The 18317-nt window shown below is 41.7% G+C and overlaps 2 protein-coding genes across 4 annotated transcripts; one reads left to right on the top strand and one right to left on the bottom strand.

Moving 5' to 3' along the window:
- Positions 1-3008: 3008 nt before the first annotated feature.
- Positions 3009-6261, bottom strand: c9 (complement component 9). The gene is made up of 11 exons (XM_028418475.1): positions 6124-6261; positions 5941-6031; positions 5616-5766; positions 5376-5517; positions 5165-5303; positions 4771-4992; positions 4446-4686; positions 4213-4344; positions 3866-4050; positions 3527-3761; positions 3009-3454 (listed from the first exon to the last, which is right to left on the bottom strand). The coding sequence occupies exons 1-11, from the start codon at positions 6174-6176 to the stop codon at positions 3297-3299; spliced, it is 1749 nt and encodes a 582-aa protein (XP_028274276.1). The 5' UTR covers positions 6177-6261; the 3' UTR covers positions 3009-3296.
- A 4133-nt stretch (positions 6262-10394) lies between these two features.
- Positions 10395-18084, top strand: dab2 (DAB adaptor protein 2). 3 transcript variants are annotated; one of them, XM_028417825.1, is made up of 15 exons: positions 10395-10638; positions 12505-12773; positions 12851-12990; positions 13077-13175; positions 13270-13401; positions 13836-13919; positions 14173-14199; positions 14292-14342; positions 14432-14494; positions 15390-16007; positions 16461-16593; positions 16678-17277; positions 17356-17546; positions 17625-17714; positions 17787-18084. In XM_028417825.1, exons 2-14 carry the CDS (start codon positions 12641-12643, stop codon positions 17694-17696), a joined length of 2343 nt encoding a protein of 780 aa, XP_028273626.1. In that variant the 5' UTR covers positions 10395-10638; positions 12505-12640; the 3' UTR covers positions 17697-17714; positions 17787-18084. The 3 variants fall into 3 exon arrangements, with proteins under 3 accessions (XP_028273626.1, XP_028273628.1, XP_028273627.1); XM_028417826.1 differs by lacking the exon at positions 10395-10638 and adding an exon at positions 11883-11901; XM_028417827.1 differs by lacking the exon at positions 15390-16007 and having other exon boundaries at positions 10397-10638.
- The last annotated feature ends 233 nt before the right edge of the window (positions 18085-18317 follow it).

Genomic DNA, 18317 nt, shown 5'->3' with positions numbered 1-18317 from the left:
CCATTTCTAGAATTTGGCAGTGGTTTGATTTTGGCCAACAATAAACAAACCTAGCAAGAGCAAAGTGAAGTGAGTAAACCCCAGTGACCCACAATAATTGGAGGTTTGGGGGAAGGCAGTACCCCGGGCTTTTTTAGAGAGGTGGGAAAGGTGGAGGAGGGGTTGATTTATGATTGAGGGTTAATGGGGGAAGGGGACTGGCTAGCAGAGGGGCTGGGCTGGGTTGAATGTCAGGGATTTCAAGCCTCTCTTAAATTATGATGCAAAGAGGGAATATTTAATCGGCCAATCAGGCAGGCTTTCCAGAATGGCCTGGATAAGAATCGTCCTTTCAGTCCCTCCCCTCGTTCCCCTCCTGCAGTCGAGCTGCTTCACAGAGTGAGAGAAGGGAACACAAAACATAGCTGACAAGGGGCATAACTTCATTTCCACGGTGCTGGGACAGCTGTGTGGAGTAATCTGCCGTAGCAGCCCTCTGAAACTTCAATGCCTTTAGTGACCCGGGGAAGTGGGGAGGGGGCAACTCCAACTGTGTCCAAGCTTTTAAAAGTGTGAGGGGGCTACTTTCACACTCTTCCTAAGGGCTTTTGTTAAAAAAATATATCCCTTCCCTCTTGTTCACAGAAAAATAAAGGCTATATGTTTATGAGATGAGACAAAAAAAACTTTTTTTCCCCCTCAGCTTGTGTGAAACAGCTTGAAAAATTTTAACTCAGTTTTAGGAGGCTACATGAATTGCAAGACTCTTATTTTGTAAGACTATTTTATTCATGTAGCACCACAAAAATCCTAAATTTGCCACCAACAGCTGATTTAGATAAAAAGAAACTTCACAGAAAACAAGTTAGTAACAAGTAAAAAGTAGCTCTTAAGATGTTTCTAATTTGGATAATAAATACAAAAGGGCATCAATTCGACTGAATTCACAGACTTTAACAATGAATGTCTCTGTTTATGAATGTTAAATGTTTCAAATATCTACATAATGGAGAATTATGAGAATATAAACCATTGTTGATTTTTTTTTAAATTAACCACATGTGTAAATATTGGTTATAAAAAGACTGGGCAGTCTATCGATGCAGAAGGGTTCATTATTTTGTGCAAAGTGTTCCGTTGAAGCCTAAAGAAAGAACAAAACATTTTAGACTAAGATAATGGCTTGAGGCTGGATTGCTGTCCACAGTGAATGGGGTCTCCTTGGAGCTCAATACGGTCTGAAAGTTTTACTCCATTATGCTGACATCCTAAAGGCCAGGGGCCACCACCCCCAGTGGTTATTTCTCAAGTATGCATTCATCACCCCCCACTGCACACAGACACACACACATGCACAAACATTCTGGACTTTAACTCCTCTCTATTTGAGTGATGACAGGAGGTGATATTCCGAGTAAGCTTACTGAGAGGAGAGGTAATAAATAATGCGCTCAGGTCATTTCAAAGAAGCACTAACCTCAGATTTGTTTTAATTCTTTGTTTTAAACACGACAGGACTGTTTTCTTTATATTATCTAAGGTCTGTGCACATTCCTAAATATTGTGCAAGCTGCAGCTCTTCCACTCTCTGCTATCTCTGCCTCTCACTGTTTGCTTAACAAGGCCTTCTTTGGCACGAGGATCTCGAGTCATGCCTGCAGTGTTGGTGCTAAGTGACTGGATTCAAACCCCAAGACCAAACATAGAAATCAAAGGCTGTTAAAGCTAAGCAAATATGCCAGTCATACTCTCTGCCCATTGTAAGAACAAATCCACAAGTATTAGTGCAACAACCTTATGGTAATGGTTTTGCAACTGACAAAAGAAAAAAGGGAAGAGTAAGAGAGAAGAGAGAGAGAGAGAAGAAAGAAAAGTAACAAGAAAGGCTTGGTAATGGAGCCCAGCCTCAAGTGGCTATTTGAGGGACTGAAGTTTGTATGTATGTTCCCATGTTAGTTCACCTTTTCAACAGGAGAGGGCAGCAACAGGCAGTATACAGCACTTAAATTCACACTTGAGGTACCATCCATTCCACTACACCTCCTAAAAACACAATGCTTTTTACTTCTTACGTTTATCTGACTGACTGCTTATTTTTTGTTTTGTTTAATTTCTAAGGATGGACTTATTGCAACTATAATTAAAAATGTAGTAATATTCTGAGACGTATTTTTTTTAATTGTACTTTAGTTGAGTTTTATACTTTTGTTAAAATAATAGTGACTTGTACACTTTATCTACTGGCAACAAATAACATTTATATTTTTCTAATATTGATATTCTCTAATTTTGCGATATAGTATGAACCACTTGTTCATGTGCATGTGTGAAAGAGGACCTATAGCTGACAGCAAAGTAAAATAAGAAAACAAAAACAGTAGGCCTATGCCTTTCTTTATGTTGTGTGTTTGGATCTCTGTCCTTCGTCTGTTCATTCTCTCCATTCATCTCCATCCAGGCAGCTTCAGCTCATCTGGTTCTCATCTGCACAGCCAGCTGGAATGTGTCTGTGGTTTATTATCCTATTAATATATCACCTCAGAGTATTAAAAGCTAAAAAACACACACAAAAAGTCTTAAAGTTCTTTCAAAAACTTGTGATTTCAGTTTATTTAATTGATCAAAGTCAAAAATATGAATTTATATTTCTATTAAAATGTATTTTTGTTTGTAATAAATGTATATAATATATAATCCAAGAGGAGCTGTTCAATTTCCAAGCAGAACTAATGTTCATTGTTATTATGATGGGGGGATTATTATTACCGATGCGCTAAGAACGCTGTTTAGAAGACGAAGGGATGCTGAAGAATTCTTCACTGTTTTGGGTCAAGGATCGAGTTAGAAGATTGGTTCACCTCCCCTTGAGTTAAAATGAGGCTCGTAAGTTAGATAATCATTCATGATAGGTTTGTCACTATTTTGTAAGCTAATTGGCATATTTTAAGGCTAACGATGTGATGTAAAGTTTACGTTGTTCATGAATTTGAAAGTCAGTAGTTAACATTGAACATCTCTGTGACAATATCTTATTTTGTGCTTGTTTTGTACATTTATTATGGCATGTTGGCATGACAACGGATGTCCCAGGATGTGCTAATAAACCCCTGTACAGTATATAAAGAAGGAATGTGCTCGTGATTAAAACTGGAGTTACAATAACAATAAAGTATGCTGAGAAATTTTAATTGTATGTCATTTACAATTGTAGCTGAGCAGACTCCACCACAGTGTACTAACTGGTACCAGAGGACCTGCGCACTGGAGCAAAACTATATTTCATGAACTACTCCTTTAACCTTTAAGCTGTCAACTGCTTAACAGTGATCTTCACTGCTTGTGTCTCCTCTGCACACAGCTCCACTGATGTCCCCCGTGTTGCAGCCTCGAATCCGGCTGCGTTTCCCTTCGCTACAGTTGGACCAGGGAGACCAGCATGACCAGTTTCCTTCTTCTTGAACAGTAGGTGTATCATCTGGAGAAAAAAAATGTTCAGATAAATACATTGCTGAAGTGAAATAAACTGTGAAATCAAATCTAACGTTACCTCGGTTTCCAAGTTTATCAGACTTCCTGTTCTGGCAGGCCAAGCCTTCAAACAGGGGAGAGCAAAGACATAGACACTTTCCATCCAGTAGAACCACAGTGCCTCCATTACGGCAGGGCTTACACTTGCACACGTTATATTCCGCCACATAGTCTGCTGTGGCCCTCTTCAGGTTTGATATCCTGGTGTTGGCATCAGGCATGCTTATGGGAACTAACATGTAGATGGGATCTGCCTGTCAGAAACAACAGAAAACGTGCAAAACAGGTTTTAATTATAAAGTCATATATGTCTTAAAAAGGTCTAAAAGTTCTAAAACTAGCCAGCTACTATTCCTACTTCACTCTGAAGCAGTGCGGGCTCATCTGCAATGGACCGAGCCCATGCTGTATACGTGTTCAGATCCATCACCCCGTCCGTTTTTAACACAGCCTTCATTGCAGCGGCAGCTTCTGGAGTGCCTCCCGTGACAGCTGTCATCACCTCCTCCACCATTCTGTCTCTGGATTTGTTTCCATCATTACCTGTGTTACAAAAAAAGGACCAACCTTTAGTGACTATGCACTGTGTCTCTTCCTTACATAAGTGCATGTGCTGTTGAAAGGTTCATTCTCTTGGACTTAAAATCCAAGAGGATGCTTACACTTATTGGGAACATTTTGAATAAGAGAAAGAGGGAAACAAACCTCCGTCTGTTGTTTTTACACCATCACAACCGCCAGTTTTTAGATGTCCCTCTGCCTGGCCCAAATTTGTCAAAGTAGCGTCAGCTCTGAGGCCTACGCTGAGACAGTTTTTAATATCTGACACTGTCATATCTGTCAGCAAGGAAGAACGGAACCAACAGAACAGGACAGTGGATTAACATTTTTTTCCATTTCCAAGTTTTTTTTTTTGAAAAAGTCTTTTCCATACTTACGGTTTGACTTAATAGCTTCCTGGTCGAGAATGTATATCAATTCATATTCACCACCAGATCTTCCGTTTTTGGTGTAGTGTGTACCATAGTCCTCCAGAAAGGCAAAATAGATGCCCTTCTCATACTGCACAGGCAGTGACTGGATATGGTTGAGGACCTCATCAGCTAATTTTAGCTGAGTGCTGCGCATCCTGTAGGTGCTCAACTGTATTTTACCCTTTACCCGTATGAAGCTCTTTTTCTGCAAAGTGCAGATCATACAAATGTTTAGGATCATTTTGGTGGATAGTTTCTAGGGAAAAAAAACATCTTACAACTGATTTACCTTAGTGGTCTCGAATTTAGCAAGCCGATTTATAATTTCTGCTTTATCAGTACCTACATCTACACCACCGCTGGCAGAAAAATTGGCCAGAGACCCCTCCGTTGGTTTGAATTTAAAAGACAACCCAACATCAACTTTAGAGGTCTTATCTGTTAGGATTTCCTTCAGGATGCTGTGTGTTTCCTCATAGACTTCTCTGGAAACAGTTTCTTCCACTTTAGTCTGTAAAAACAGCCAAAATATTAAAAGCATCCATAGGTTATAATGTGACTTCACCCCAGATGCCTGTGCTACAGCAGATAAATCGAATGAAGTTAGCATGCTAACCAGGTAGACGTGTAATACCACCTTTAACCACAAGAGGAATATATAGGAAAAACGGTTGTGATTTTACCTGATAGTGGAGCACACCGACGTTCCAGGGAACCCGGTCATACTGCAAAGTGCTTGGATTTCTCACTCGATCACATCTCCCGTTAAAGAAGTCATTATTGAAAGGATTCGTGCGAGGTTCGATTCCCAAAAGATTAGTTCTGTTGCACGGATAAAGTGGCCTTTTTTTAAGACTGTAAATTTTTTTGGCTGATGTTTGTAAAAACTCTCACCCATATCCTGCTGTTCGGCCTTGCTCGTTGTTATCCAAGAATTTTTCACCACAGGGTTTGCGCACAGGTTCACATTCCTCATCGGACTGGTCTTCACAATCAATGTCTCCATTGCACTCTAAACTCTTCCTAATGCAAGCTCCTGCACATAGATTGAGTTTAAACAGATCAAATAAAACGTTTAAGTAGAGATACAGACATGCTGTGTAGGTGTAGGTGCCTGAAAACAAGGTGCAGTACCTGAGCGGCACTGGAACTCTGACTCCGTGCACAAAGACACAGTTGGCCGTGGACATTCAGCAGCGGTGTCACAATATCTACGCTCCCCTACTGCTTCCTGGCAGGGCTGACCGTTAAACTGGCCAAACACGTCTATACCACGAGAGCGCCTCTGATGATCAGGAATCATGTCGCAGCATTAAAAAGACAAAATATGCATCAAGAAGTGTTCTAATGCTTTGTTGGCTCGGGGTTAGTGTTACATGGGGATCTCTGATCATTTGTAATATTTGCAGAGCTCTTCTGTAATCACGTGTTTTGTGTGTTACAGTCTTAATAGGCTCACCTGGATTTTCGTGCAGGGATCACAGGAACTCCACTCAGACCAACGGCTCCACGCACAGTTCACAGGTGGCGGATCAGGAGTTAGCTGTCCCCTGAAATGACAGACATTACATGCACGTCAATATAATGGAATCCACACAAGACATTTTCACGGCCGTTTCCATGAAATAGGAAATATACATACATTCCTGTCCCAAGAAATGCCAAGGTTAGACTCAGAGCGACTTCCAGCCTCATGGTGACCCCTTGCAGAGAGGAACGGTGATGGCCCTCTGTTTTTAAGGTACCACTTTGTTAATGATTATCCAACTGCAAAAAAAAGATGGTGCTGTTGTTGTCAAGCTGGACATCAGACGTAGCAATAATGTTTCACTGCTCAGAAACCAAAGTTCACTGTCCATTTTATTTTTGATACCAAAAGTGGTGCTTTACCATTTTTTATTCAGCATTATGTCAGATGTGGATGAAGAAAATCCTATTGAAACAGACATTAATTAATGCAATGTTTCCCAGTTAATATTAAAGAAATTATATTTTACACATCGTTGTCAGGCAAATGGTTCAATGTTTTCCAGATTTTGCAACATTAGAGGTGGGCTGCAGAGCAAATATTTGCAAAGGTAGCTTCTGGTTTCCCGTAACACATTGGCTTGATGAGATCATAGTACACAATTCTCATCAGGCGAGGACCAGGAAACTGAATGGCAATCAATGACAATCAATTAAATCCTGTCAAGTCTTTAAAAATCTGCATATACAGCAGGTGCTGATGTGTGACTCTTTGTCCACAAGATGGCAACATCGCACACATATCGGTTGCACCAGCTGTCTTAGATTCACACTCTTTATGAAGACGTGACCCCAGTGTAGGGTCTAAACCACCAACACATAGTGCACACACGTTTCTTTACTTGTGTATATATGAAACACTGTTCTCTAATTAAACTGAAACGAGTCTTGCACAATGAACTGGACGTTTTGAACTGTTGCACCCGGTGATCTGTCATGTGATCTGTGCAGAGCTTTTGCTGAGTCTGCAGTACTTTGTTCTTCAAAAGGAGGGAGTGCAGCATGTATAAATTATTTGCAAAAACAGAACATGTCTCAGAGTAGACCGGTGAGGTCAGTATTAGATTAAAAACAAGCAGCTTATATTTGGTTAAAGATAAAATCGGCTGATGATTTATCACAGACGGCGAAGTTCTTAGTTTCAAGTAAAGGTTTTGTTAAACTCCAGAATATTCTTTCTGCTGACTTAAATAAATACAGTGAGTCTATTCCCTGATGTCTCCAAAGTCAATCTGGGGGCTGCCCTGTCCTGCTTCTTTCCCCCCACCATATCTGCAGAGCAGAACTGGGGTAGTCTCGAGGTTGCGTGGTCATTTCCCGATGGAGAGACACAAATATGTGCTGAAGTCACCACTTTTATGAGGTTCGGCAGTTTCCTCCCAGCTTTCTCAGGAAACCAGAGGGTAGGTAAGGTGCTTGGCCAATATTTCTCCTGACTAGAAAGACTTCCTGTTTTTTGGTGGGGGAGGTTGGAACTGTGTGGAAACATTGCTGGAACAGCAATTGGTTTTACAGTAATTTACGCACTACATCTCATAGAATCTTGTCATTGTGTGTGACAAAAAAAATAATGATGACGTTGCTTCCTGCTGCTGTACCCCTCTCTCTCAAGAGAGATAAAGAACAGAGAGAAAATGTAAAACTATCCTTCAATTATGGAGTGGAGATAAGTGGCTATCTTAGGTTGAGTGTGGTGGCAGCCTGTTCCTGGATTCACGCCCTTGATGTTTGGATTGTGGCCTTCCTGTCATAAACTGAGGAAAGGACACTTCCCATTAGATTGTCTCTGTCAGCATTCTATCATAAAAATAAATCCTCTGTGTCTGTGCTGATGTGTGCCAGCTGTAGTCTGCGTTTTTTTTGCATAAAGTTTTCTATCAGAATCACAGCTCCTCCCATATTAGCATCCACCATGTTCTCCTGTATGTAACGTGTGAGGCTGCAATGGGTGTGTCACTGATTCTAAACTGTCAATGAATCACATTCAGCAGAAGAAGAGAGGAAGAGTCAGACAGTGATGCTAGTCGGAAGAGACACGTCACCAAAGGGAAAAGGTTAACGTTCTATATTGCACGTGAGAAGAATTTGCAATAAGATGTTTGCTAAGAAGCTGTGAAAAACATCATTCCAGTGGCTGAGGAGGGAGAACTGAATCTGTATTCTGATTTCTGAGGGGCTCATCTCCTAAAAACCAGCCTCTGTCAGCAGAACACAGGATACAAAGCCAGGAAAGACATCCTTCCTCTGTTCTCTTCTCTCTCATCTCTCTGTACACACTGTACACCTCTTTAACACATTTTGCAGAGACTGTATGAAGAAGAAAAGAGCAGAAGAAGAGGCAAAAGTCATTAAATAATAATAATGCTAGTTAATTTTAATTCTTGTCAAACTGCTGCTTAGCTGAATTGCTAACTGACTGCAGATCAGCATGTTAGCATCGTCTGCTAGGAGCTCACCTAGCAGGTCTATAGCTAACAAACAAACCATTGTGGGGACCCGCCACCCACAACATGCACGATATGTATTCATTTATGGAGGAATAGGCTAACCGAACGTCTGGAAACTTTTTGCAGAAATGCATTTAAGCATGGGTGCTTCTTTGCTTTGTGTTACTTTTAAGACTTGATATCAAAGTATTTTGAGGGTAAGGAATGGAATCTGTGATGAAGAAAAAAAAGCAAGTTATCTTTTTATGTTTAAGTTTGTTTAATCATCAACTTGAATAATATTGTAGGCAGGCTGAGGTCACTGATGGTACTGCAAGAAAGCTGCACGTAACGCACAGAGCATGGCTGGATATGAACACATTGTTGAACTAATTTTCCTTTGTACACAACAATAAGGTTTATTTTTCAGAAATATTCAGCTTCTTATTCTGTCAGCACCACGTGGGATGTTAATTGAGTTTCTGTCAATTCTTTAAAGTTGTCTGACATATAATCTAGTTTTCACTATTAGGAGACTTCTCACTATACTAAAACAGCAAAGTTTAGAGAAGTGAAACCCACACATCCACAGGAAAAAGCCATGTTGACATCACTTCTGACGTCAGTGTTCATATTCCAGTTTTTTAGCCGTTACAAACAAATTTAGTTTCCCAATGCTTCGCTTCCGTTGAGTCTTCTGTCGTGTAACTTGGAACCTATCCCCGCCTGCGTTCATCACCCTTTAATTATTATAAACAAACATCTATTGATGCTTCTGCAAACACAAAACAAAAACACTTCCTTGAGGCTTTTCTCTCCGGGAGTCTCCTAATCACCACTGAGGGCTTACAACAGCAAATAGGAAAACTGTCATTACACAAACTAAATCACTGCATGGCACTGAGAGCAAAACAGACATTTATACAAAGGAAGTGGATGACCCATTTTCAGCCATCACTTACTGTGATTGCAGTGAGATTAGGGCACAGAGAAGGAAATGTCATGCTTGTGCTTTCAGAAATTCTGCTGTGTTAGCAGCAGAGGAACTCTGGCACTGCAGCTCCTCAGTCCACTCTAATGATATGATGTTTTCCCACTGAAAAGTCATCTAATACTGTGAACCCATGGTGCTGGCAGAGAGAGGCTGGATAGATTTTTAACTTTCTGGGTATTAACTGTCTGCCTTGCATCAGATGAGCACTGGCCATTTATTCCTGAGGTAAATATGTAGCTGCTTTACATTACATTTACCTGTTAGTCAGCAGTAGTGCACTTTATTTTTTTAACCATGTGTTTATATGCGAGGTGGCTAACAAACAGTTTGGCCTTCAAGCAGATGGGGTCACAGTGTGATCTGACATTGATTTTGCGACCTAACTTCCTGCTTTTGTTTAAATGTCTTTGATTGTTTAGTGCAGAAAACATCTTTAACAACAAAATTACAAAGTGGAAACATTTTCACAAAGTAGCCTAGCTGTCCCTGAAATCAAAACAAAGAGCTAAAAGACACACAAACAACAAATTCCCCTTCAAATCTATATATATATATATATATATATATATATACTACCATTTAAAAGTTTGGGGTCACTTGGAAATGTCTTTGTATGTATGTATTTTTTTGTTATTTTATTTTATTTTAAGTAATCAGACATACACTCTAGACATTGTTAATGTGGTAAATGACTATTCTAGTTAGAAAAGACTGATTTTTAATGGAATATATACAAAGGTATACAGAGGCCCTTTTCCAGCAACCATCATTTCTATGTTCTAATGGTACATTGTGTTTGCTTATAGTGCTAAAAAGGTTAATTGATGCTTTTTGAACGGTAGTGTATATAATGATATTCCTATATTAAGTGCCGTATTCTTTTGACACATTTCATTCTTGACGCAACATTTTTCGTGACCCATATTCTGCTGTGCGCGCAGAGACCGCCCCCTCTGCCCGTAGAAATATACAGGCAGCTCTCCCCTCCGTCAGGCAGTGAAGGGGTTAACCTGGGGCTTCGCAGCAGTCTCTCCTTTCTGTCGGCGGCGTCCAGCGGAAAACATCTGATTCTCTCTCGTTTTTTTTCCTCCGAAGCTGTGTTTGATTGCGCTCATTTCGCAGCCGAGGCGCCGCGGAGGCATCACGGGAAACACAAATCACCGTTTCCACAGCAGGACTAATAGCGTGTCGCTGCGCGGCTTTCACACAGGTAGGTCATTGTGTTGTTTGACTTGTATTTTCCACCCCTGCCTGCATTAATTAAAGGTCTACCAGGTAGTGGTTTAAAAAAAAAAGTTTAAAGCTGTTCGCCAGGAAAAACTGAAAAAAAGTTGGTGCGTAAAAGTTGTTTTTCACTCTAAAAAGGAGCAGCACTCCCATTTAAACAGTGTAGTGTTTGGAAAATGTTCATTCACTGTGTTGTTTTCTTAATTGTAACTCATTTTTGATCCTTCTTTCTCTCTGAGGTCACCATTTCTTACATCTTGAGATTTCCTCTCCACATATTCTTGTTTTAACAACATTTCCATTCGGCATAGAAGTGTTTGCATGCCCCCCTGTGTTCACAGTGGGCCTGTGGTATTTCACCATCTCATTGACTTGCAGACTGAGTCATTCCCTGATTTCCTCCAGATGTGCAGTAGTTTACATTTCCTGACGGCCAGAGGATTGTGACATTTCTCCCCCTTTACTTGTGCTGCCGTTATTTCTGCTGACAAATCTACGCTCACACTTAATGCACTGTGTGGCTAAGGGGATTTATTTGTGCCTCTTCTCAACTGTCAGTTGTAATTAACTCAAAAGTGCAATGAACAGCTGACATTTGACCCTTTTTATTAGACTTAGCCTGCAGCTTAGTGGGACTCTGACAAGGCTGTGGTTTCTGGACAGTCATGTGTCAGGCTTGTGTAAATGGAGCATCAACCTATGCCACGTCCCTCCACGCTCCCCAGCACTGCTGCTCAGTATCTTGCTGTGGTTGACATAACAAAAAAAATACAAAGCCTAACTGAGCTTGTTTCCTTCATGTCAGAACTGCTGCAGGCTCAGATGATTTGATTGTTTTACTGTGGCACAGTAGCTCTTGTGATGCAGTCGTCATCACTGTATCTCTCTCATTTCCTTTATGGATCATATGCAATAAAAGCTGGACCAGATTATTGATTGTTTTTCTTCCCTTTTTTTTTCCCTTCCCTTCTGAATTTGCATCATCGCAGGGGAATTTGGATTTTCCTCCTTTAATTCTGCAGCATCAATGAAAACATCTTGGGTGCATTTAATTCTAAAGCCCCCAATTTCCTTTTGTCCTTGCGTAGCTGGGCATCACGAGGATCTTTCGCTCTGCTAGAGTAAGATTAACCTCAGGTAATTGCTCAACCTTTGCCCATATTCAACCTTTGGTCCATCCTACCGCACTCACAGGCTCTTTACACTTGTATTCCAGCCAGTGTAGCCTCAGGAGCTGGTCCTTCAGGTATGTACGTCCCTCTCAGAGCTGACTTTGTTTTCCAAAGGAGGAATCCTTGTATGGCTTTTCTTTTGGTGATTGTTTCCTCGTGAGTGATGTATTCAAGGAAGAGCAATAGATGGGACGCTGCAGGTGAATCAGGGATGTTATTTATGCATCATGTGACGTTGTCTTGTGCTTTGTGACCAGTCTGTTGGGAGATTGATTGATATGAATGTTGCTGCAGATTACCAGTGAATCTAATGCTGATCTGTGATGCTTCATTGAATGCTGTCATAATATAAGTAGCAGGCAAATACCTGACACAGCACGTTTGAAGCAGGGTTAAAGTGTTAAAAGTTTTCTCTCTGTTCACAGACCACTGTGTTTTTATTGGTCATGTGTCTTGTAATGGGTGTTTCTGTGCTTGTAAATGTTTACTGTACATTGTTAAATAACATGATTGCTTATGATGTGCGAACACATCTTTTTAAGCATTGACAGTGTTTAATCTGTTTTACAGCTTTTTCAGGTTTACCAGGAAGGATTGTGCACAAAGCTGCTGTCTTCTCCTTTTTTCCTCTCTCACCACGTTCGCTGTCCAACTTCACTTTTTTTTTCTCGCTGCAGACAAACACCAAGAGAAGCATGTGTGGGTGTTAGAGGAGTCATATGCTCGCTCGCCCTGACTGCCCCTGAACACGGAGCTGCCGTCTGCTTCACCCTCTGATTGTCCGCTTGTCCAGAGAGGCTCGAACACCACACCATGTCCACAGAGGTGGAAAACAGTGTACCCATAGCTGCCGACACCAGCGCCACATCCCCGTCTTCTAACACCCCTCCCAACTCGCCGGCTACACCCTCCTCCAAAGCCACTTTTAAAAAGGAGAAGAAGAAAGGTGAGGAATGGAAGACAAAAAACCTTCTGGTAGGATCTGGCATACATATTAGTTTTCTTGTATTTTACTTTTTACAGTTCCCGAGAAGACAGATGAGTACCTGCTGGGCAGGTTTCAGGGGGATGGTGTAAGGTACAAAGCTAAGCTGATTGGCATTGATGATGTCGCAGAAGCCCGGGGAGACAAGATGTGCCAGGACTCCATGATGAAACTGAAGGTACATTCAGGGAATGAATACTAATGTAATGACAGTTTGTTTTGATTTGTTGCCTCATAGTTGTATCAATTATTATTTGACTGCAGGGTATGGCGGTAGCTGCACGGTCCCAAGGCAAGCACAAGCAGAGGATCTGGGTCAACATCTCCATGTCAGGGATCAAGATCATTGACGAGAAATCAGGAGTGAGTTCTGCTGAGTTTGCTCCCATTCCTGTCAGGTTACGCTTCATCGATCTTGTCGCTAATGCTGATGAAACTCCTGTCCCCTGTTGCTCAGGTGATCGAACACGAGCATGTGGTGAATAAGATCTCCTTCATTGCCAGAGATGTGACAGATAACAGGGCGTTTGGATACGTGTGCGGAGCGGAGGGACAGCATCAGTTCTTTGCCATAAAGACTGCACAGCAGGTAACGGCCACTCAGGCAGTCAGTGTCATGCGGTGTGTCTATCTGCCAGCTCAAGCTGGACATAAAACTAGTGCATAGGAAGAGAAAAGGTAGGGACAAAAGTAGGCAAATCTTAAAATCTATTATTCAAATATTTTCTGATTTTTTTCTATCTGGAATGAATAAAGTGGAGACATCCAGTCCATATGTTATGGGCTCGATTAGTGTGGAAATGATAAGGAAGTGCTGTTTTGTTTACAGTTTGTAAATCCACAGATTTAGCCCTTTGAAAGGTTGAAAACAGATTACTGCCACCTACTGGTACATAGAGTCACTGCTGGCTGTGTCTGCCTTTATTGCTGTTAGTTCTGTGATGTTGGTTTGGCATGTCTGGGTCTGCATCAACGTTAAATGGACAACAGTGAAAAACGTCCCATCTTTGTGTCCACACACAGGCAGAGCCCCTGGTCATTGATCTGAAAGATCTTTTCCAAGTCATTTTCAACATGAGGAAGAAAGAAGTGGAGACCTCACAGAAGGTAACTGACTTTAAACTGGAAAAAAAAACCTTTTTTTTTTTTCAAAGGTTGGGCTTTGACAATATTTTCTCTCTGAAAGAAAAGCATGCGGTGAAGTTGACAGGGTACGCACTGTATGCACCTCCTGAATGTCAACACTGCCTCTCTGTGTTCTTTCAGCGAATCACATCCTCAGACATTCCTGTGAAATGACACAGCGGTCAGTAAAATGGGAAAATACGTATAATCATTAACAGTCTGCCTCTGTTTACAGGGTGAAAATGGCACTGCAGTAGTTGAGGTAAGCACTTTTTTTAAAACCTTTTTTAAAAAAAAAAAAAAAAACCTTTCCAACTCTCCCTTTGACCGACTGTTTTTATCTTTATTCCTCAGAATGGAAGTGATGCCTTGTTAAATATGGGCAGTGAAGTCAAAACTGCACAGGTAAGAATTTCTGTTCTGCTCACAATAAATAAAATACAACCGGTGTTTATTAGCTGTATGAATTCAGTACATTTTCTTCTGACTTGCAGCCAGTGGAGGAGCTTAACCTCTTTGGAGCCATGTCAACTCCTCCAGACATCCAGTCTCCAAATGTAAGTGTGGTGCCATATCCCCTGATAATCCCCGGAATTATACTTCAGTTGTAGCAGGGTGTGCATAATGAGTGGCTCATACACATCTTCATGTTACAATATGCTTATGATTCAACAAGCTTCCTCTTCAGAACAGCAGTAGTGTTCTTCTAAAGGCTGCTCCTTGTGCATTTTGTAAGAATAACATCACCACCTTCCAGATTATATCATGTGTGTGTTTATGGGAACTCAATTCTTAAAAGACTTCTGTGTTTATCATTTGAAAATAATCTAATTTTTAATGCATTGGCATTTTAATGCAGATGTATCCTTTAAGAATTGAGTTCATGTTTACCAATCTTAATGTTGTTTTTGTCGAACTTCAAAGCTGCTACATGTCGAGTTAAGACAGGAAAAGAGCTAGTGGACCACAATTGAAAGTTTTCAGATCATATGTGTGGTGTTCAATGAGGAGAGACAAGTTTAAAGATAATATTATAATAATCCTAAATCCTAATCTTAATCTTAAGAGGAAAATCGTCTCGAGAAATCGTCTAAATTAACCACACTGACTGTTTTAGTAGAAATAGCATCCATACATACTTTAAGGTCAGATGGGCCCTAGTAGAAGAAAGCCTGCTAATCTTTTACACCACTGATGCTGAAATGTCTCAATATCTTTAGTTTCAGGTCAAACAGCAAGTGCTTACTTTAGCATATTTACCCTGCCTTGCTGCCAAGTACTGACTTTGACAACAATGACTGTGATATTTGAAGCAAACACTCCACGTGTAGCAGCTTTGAACATGTCTCTTCACACCATGTGATTCATTGTTCGTTTTGTTAACACGTGTCTGCACAACTAATAATTTATTCATCTCCTTCTCTCTCTCACTGTCCCTCTCATGTTAACCAGGGCTCTAATGATATTCTCTTGCTGGACTTTTCCGCTGAAGTTGACAGTAATCAGAATTTCATAAAGGGGAACTCCTTTGTAACTTCCTGTGCCCCTGGTTATAGGGCATCTCCCCACACAGAGAATCCCTTTTCCTCTTCTTTTGGCTACTTCCCAGCTCCAGACAGTGACCCTTTCAGAGATGACCCCCTTTCAAACTCGGCCACTCGGTTGACGCCTGATAATGCACAGACTGCCACCAACAACCATCTAAACAGCACTGCTGGCAGTACTAGTAGGACAATTATTAATGGTGGTTTGAATGGAGACTCGGAACTTCTTAGTCAGCAGATAAATGGCTTATCCAGTAAAACCATGATTCTGGCTCTCAGTAATGGACAGTGGCCTCTAGGGGGCAAAATAACTCAGGGGAACACAACCACCATGATGGATGGGAATGAATCTGGATTTGTCCTCTCAACAAAAAACCCATTTTTTGACTCCCCTTTGAAAATATCCCCCGTCTCTAACGACATTACTCATCGACCAGAACCGCCAGTGGCTCATAGCAAGGACTCAGTTGTCATAAGCCCACCTCCGCAGAACTCTAAGTCCGGACGAGGTCGAAGGAGTGCAAAGGTGAAATGACACGGCCAGAAGTATTATAGTAGTGGGTGTGCATGTGTGGGTGCAGAATGTAAGTGTTTTCCAGACGTCTGGATCTAACATCTCCCTTTTCTGAGCCTGGGTGTATGATGGGGTGCACTAGAGAATGCTTTTGGTTTAGATAAGATGTGAGGCCTGTTAAGGTTTTGTAGGTCTGTTCTGTCGTCATGCATGCACAGGTGGTCACGTGCTTCTCTAACTGACTTAAGTAAAATACATTTTGACTGCTGACCAATCAACTATGCTTTCTCTTTACCTAACATTCATGCTTCAGTGATTTAAAAAAAAAACACTGGTAAGTGTCAAAGCATGCATAAATAATTGCAGTAAATAAGAGGTTTCTACCTGCTGCATGGTTTAATATGCATGAAATGACAGGAGTGCGCTGAACTGAAACACAAGTTAATATATTTTTTTTGTGATTAGGCTACACCGAGTGACCTGTTTGGAGCAGATCTTTTCGCAGCTCCCAGTCAACCTGAGGCATCACCAGCTTCAGCTGACTTCTTCAACAGCACACCTGCTTCCGCTTCTGCTCCCTCCTCCATTGCTGCTCTGGGTAATACACAAAAATGCACCATTCATGCCAATGTGTTTTTTAGGGCTTTATGTTAACTTCATGATAATTTTTGTACATAATCAGGGAATCTACAGTTAGGTCCACCCGCTGCTGCGAGCATCACCGCTGCAGGCATGTGGGGTGCCCCCCCTGCTGCACCTGGCATGTTCCCAATGCCAGGAGTGACGGCTCCAGGCCCTCGGCCTGCCTTCCCGCAGCCATCTGCTTTTGGAGGTCTACCCATACCGCCCACAGCCTGGGGCCAGCAGATGCCTCCGCAGTTTGCTGTCCCACCTCTCTCTCCACCCCACCTTGCTTGGGGTCAACCCGCCTCGACCAATCCTTTCCAAACGGGGGGTGACCAGCAAGGTCCGGCACGTCCCCCTCCGAGGCCACCTGCTAAAGAGACCCCTCCGAAAGTTGAGAACAGTGCCTTCTCAGCTTTGGATCCACTTGGAGACAGAGAAAAGAAGAGTGGAAAGGACATGTTCAAGGACTTCCAGCTCGCCAAACCTCCCGCCATCCCAGCAAGGAAAGGAGAGGTTTTGTCCAATGCCGCTCCCGCTCCCAGCGGCAAAGAGGCAGGGGCTTTCGATCAGTACTTTTCCAGCAAAGTGGGCTTGCCTCAGGATGCAGCAGATCATGATGACTTTGATATTAATAAGATGCCATCATTGACTAATGGTAAAATAACTGCAGCAGTAAAGTTGCATATTAATGTGTATTTGACTCCTTCACTGATTGTGTTCTGTACATGATTAGATATCCCTATACCAGCTCCTGCTTCAGCTGCTACCCCAGCTCCAAGCTTTAATCCGGGCCTCCTCGATGTTGCCTTCTCTTCTGCTCCAAATAATTCAGCATCCCAAGGTCAAAGCCTCAATCAGGACATGTTTGATAAAGCGTTTGGAGCACCGGATTCCAGCCCATTTGGAGCACCACCTGTAGCTATGGTACAACAGGCATCAAGCAGTGTCTGTAACTAAAATATTGCTGTGACCATATTTAACCTTTTCTCCATCTCATGGCAGACTGCTTCTGTTGGCCAGACCTCTGGTTCAACAGCTGCTTTTGGGGATCCCTTTGGAAATCCCTTTGCTTGACCGCAATCTTGTCCATAAGTAAGTATGTGTTCATGTTTTCCCTTCATCTATTGATGGTAAACACTCACAGTTTATTTTGTGCCCTCACAGTTGAAAATGGAGTAAAAGGAGATCTTCACGTCCAACAGCATCCTCTGGAACAAGCTGCTCTGTGCAAGACAATCCAAATGATGAACATTTCCAAGCCTGACCCACCCTTCCTTTTTCACACCTCCACCTGTGATGGGGTGTTTTTCTTGTCAATCAGTAGTCCCCCTTATTTCTGAAGACAAATGATCTTAAGAAGTAAATGTTTTGTCATGATCTGCTGAAGAAAGAAATATGCGATGAGGTTCACTGCTAAAGCTGTCTTTGTTTAAGAAATAAAATAAATCAATCATATGTTGCACTAGTAATTGATCCAAATGATCTAAGTTTCAAATGTACTATGCAAACATCATTTTAACCTAAGCGTCTGCTGGTAGATTACAGAGAGGGGGGTGCATTATTTGGCAGGCTGATATTGGTCCTGCAAAAAACAATTCAACAAGGGGATCTCCCAGGGAAGTCTTGAGATATGTTCCAGCATTCATGCCATTAATATAATAACAATAATCATTTGGGAACACATTAGCCCACAGA

Source organism: Parambassis ranga, chromosome 12 (genome assembly GCF_900634625.1).
Source record: "Parambassis ranga chromosome 12, fParRan2.1, whole genome shotgun sequence".
NCBI classification, from domain to species: domain Eukaryota; kingdom Metazoa; phylum Chordata; class Actinopteri; family Ambassidae; genus Parambassis; species Parambassis ranga.
The sequence above is the reverse complement of the archived record's forward strand: the minus strand, read 5'-3'. Positions and strand labels throughout refer to the sequence as shown.

What these genes read in the sequence shown, in the direction of transcription:
- c9 (XM_028418475.1), bottom strand. Translation starts at nt 6,176, where the DNA reads ATGAGGCTGGAAGTCGCTCTGAGTCTAACCTTGGCATTTCTTGGGACA. An exon ending in ATCCCTGCACGAAAATCCAG is followed by an intron (nt 5,767 to 5,940) that starts GTGAGCCTATTA and finishes CCTGATCATCAG; the next exon opens with AGGCGCTCTCGTGGTATAGA. An exon ending in TGATAAACTTGGAAACCGAG is followed by an intron (nt 3,455 to 3,526) that starts GTAACGTTAGAT and finishes TTTTTTCTCCAG; the next exon opens with ATGATACACCTACTGTTCAA.
- dab2 (XM_028417825.1), top strand. Translation starts at nt 12,641, where the DNA reads ATGTCCACAGAGGTGGAAAACAGTGTACCCATAGCTGCCGACACCAGC. An exon ending in ACTCCATGATGAAACTGAAG is followed by an intron (nt 12,991 to 13,076) that starts GTACATTCAGGG and finishes ATTTGACTGCAG; the next exon opens with GGTATGGCGGTAGCTGCACG. An exon ending in CAGACATCCAGTCTCCAAAT is followed by an intron (nt 14,495 to 15,389) that starts GTAAGTGTGGTG and finishes CATGTTAACCAG; the next exon opens with GGCTCTAATGATATTCTCTT.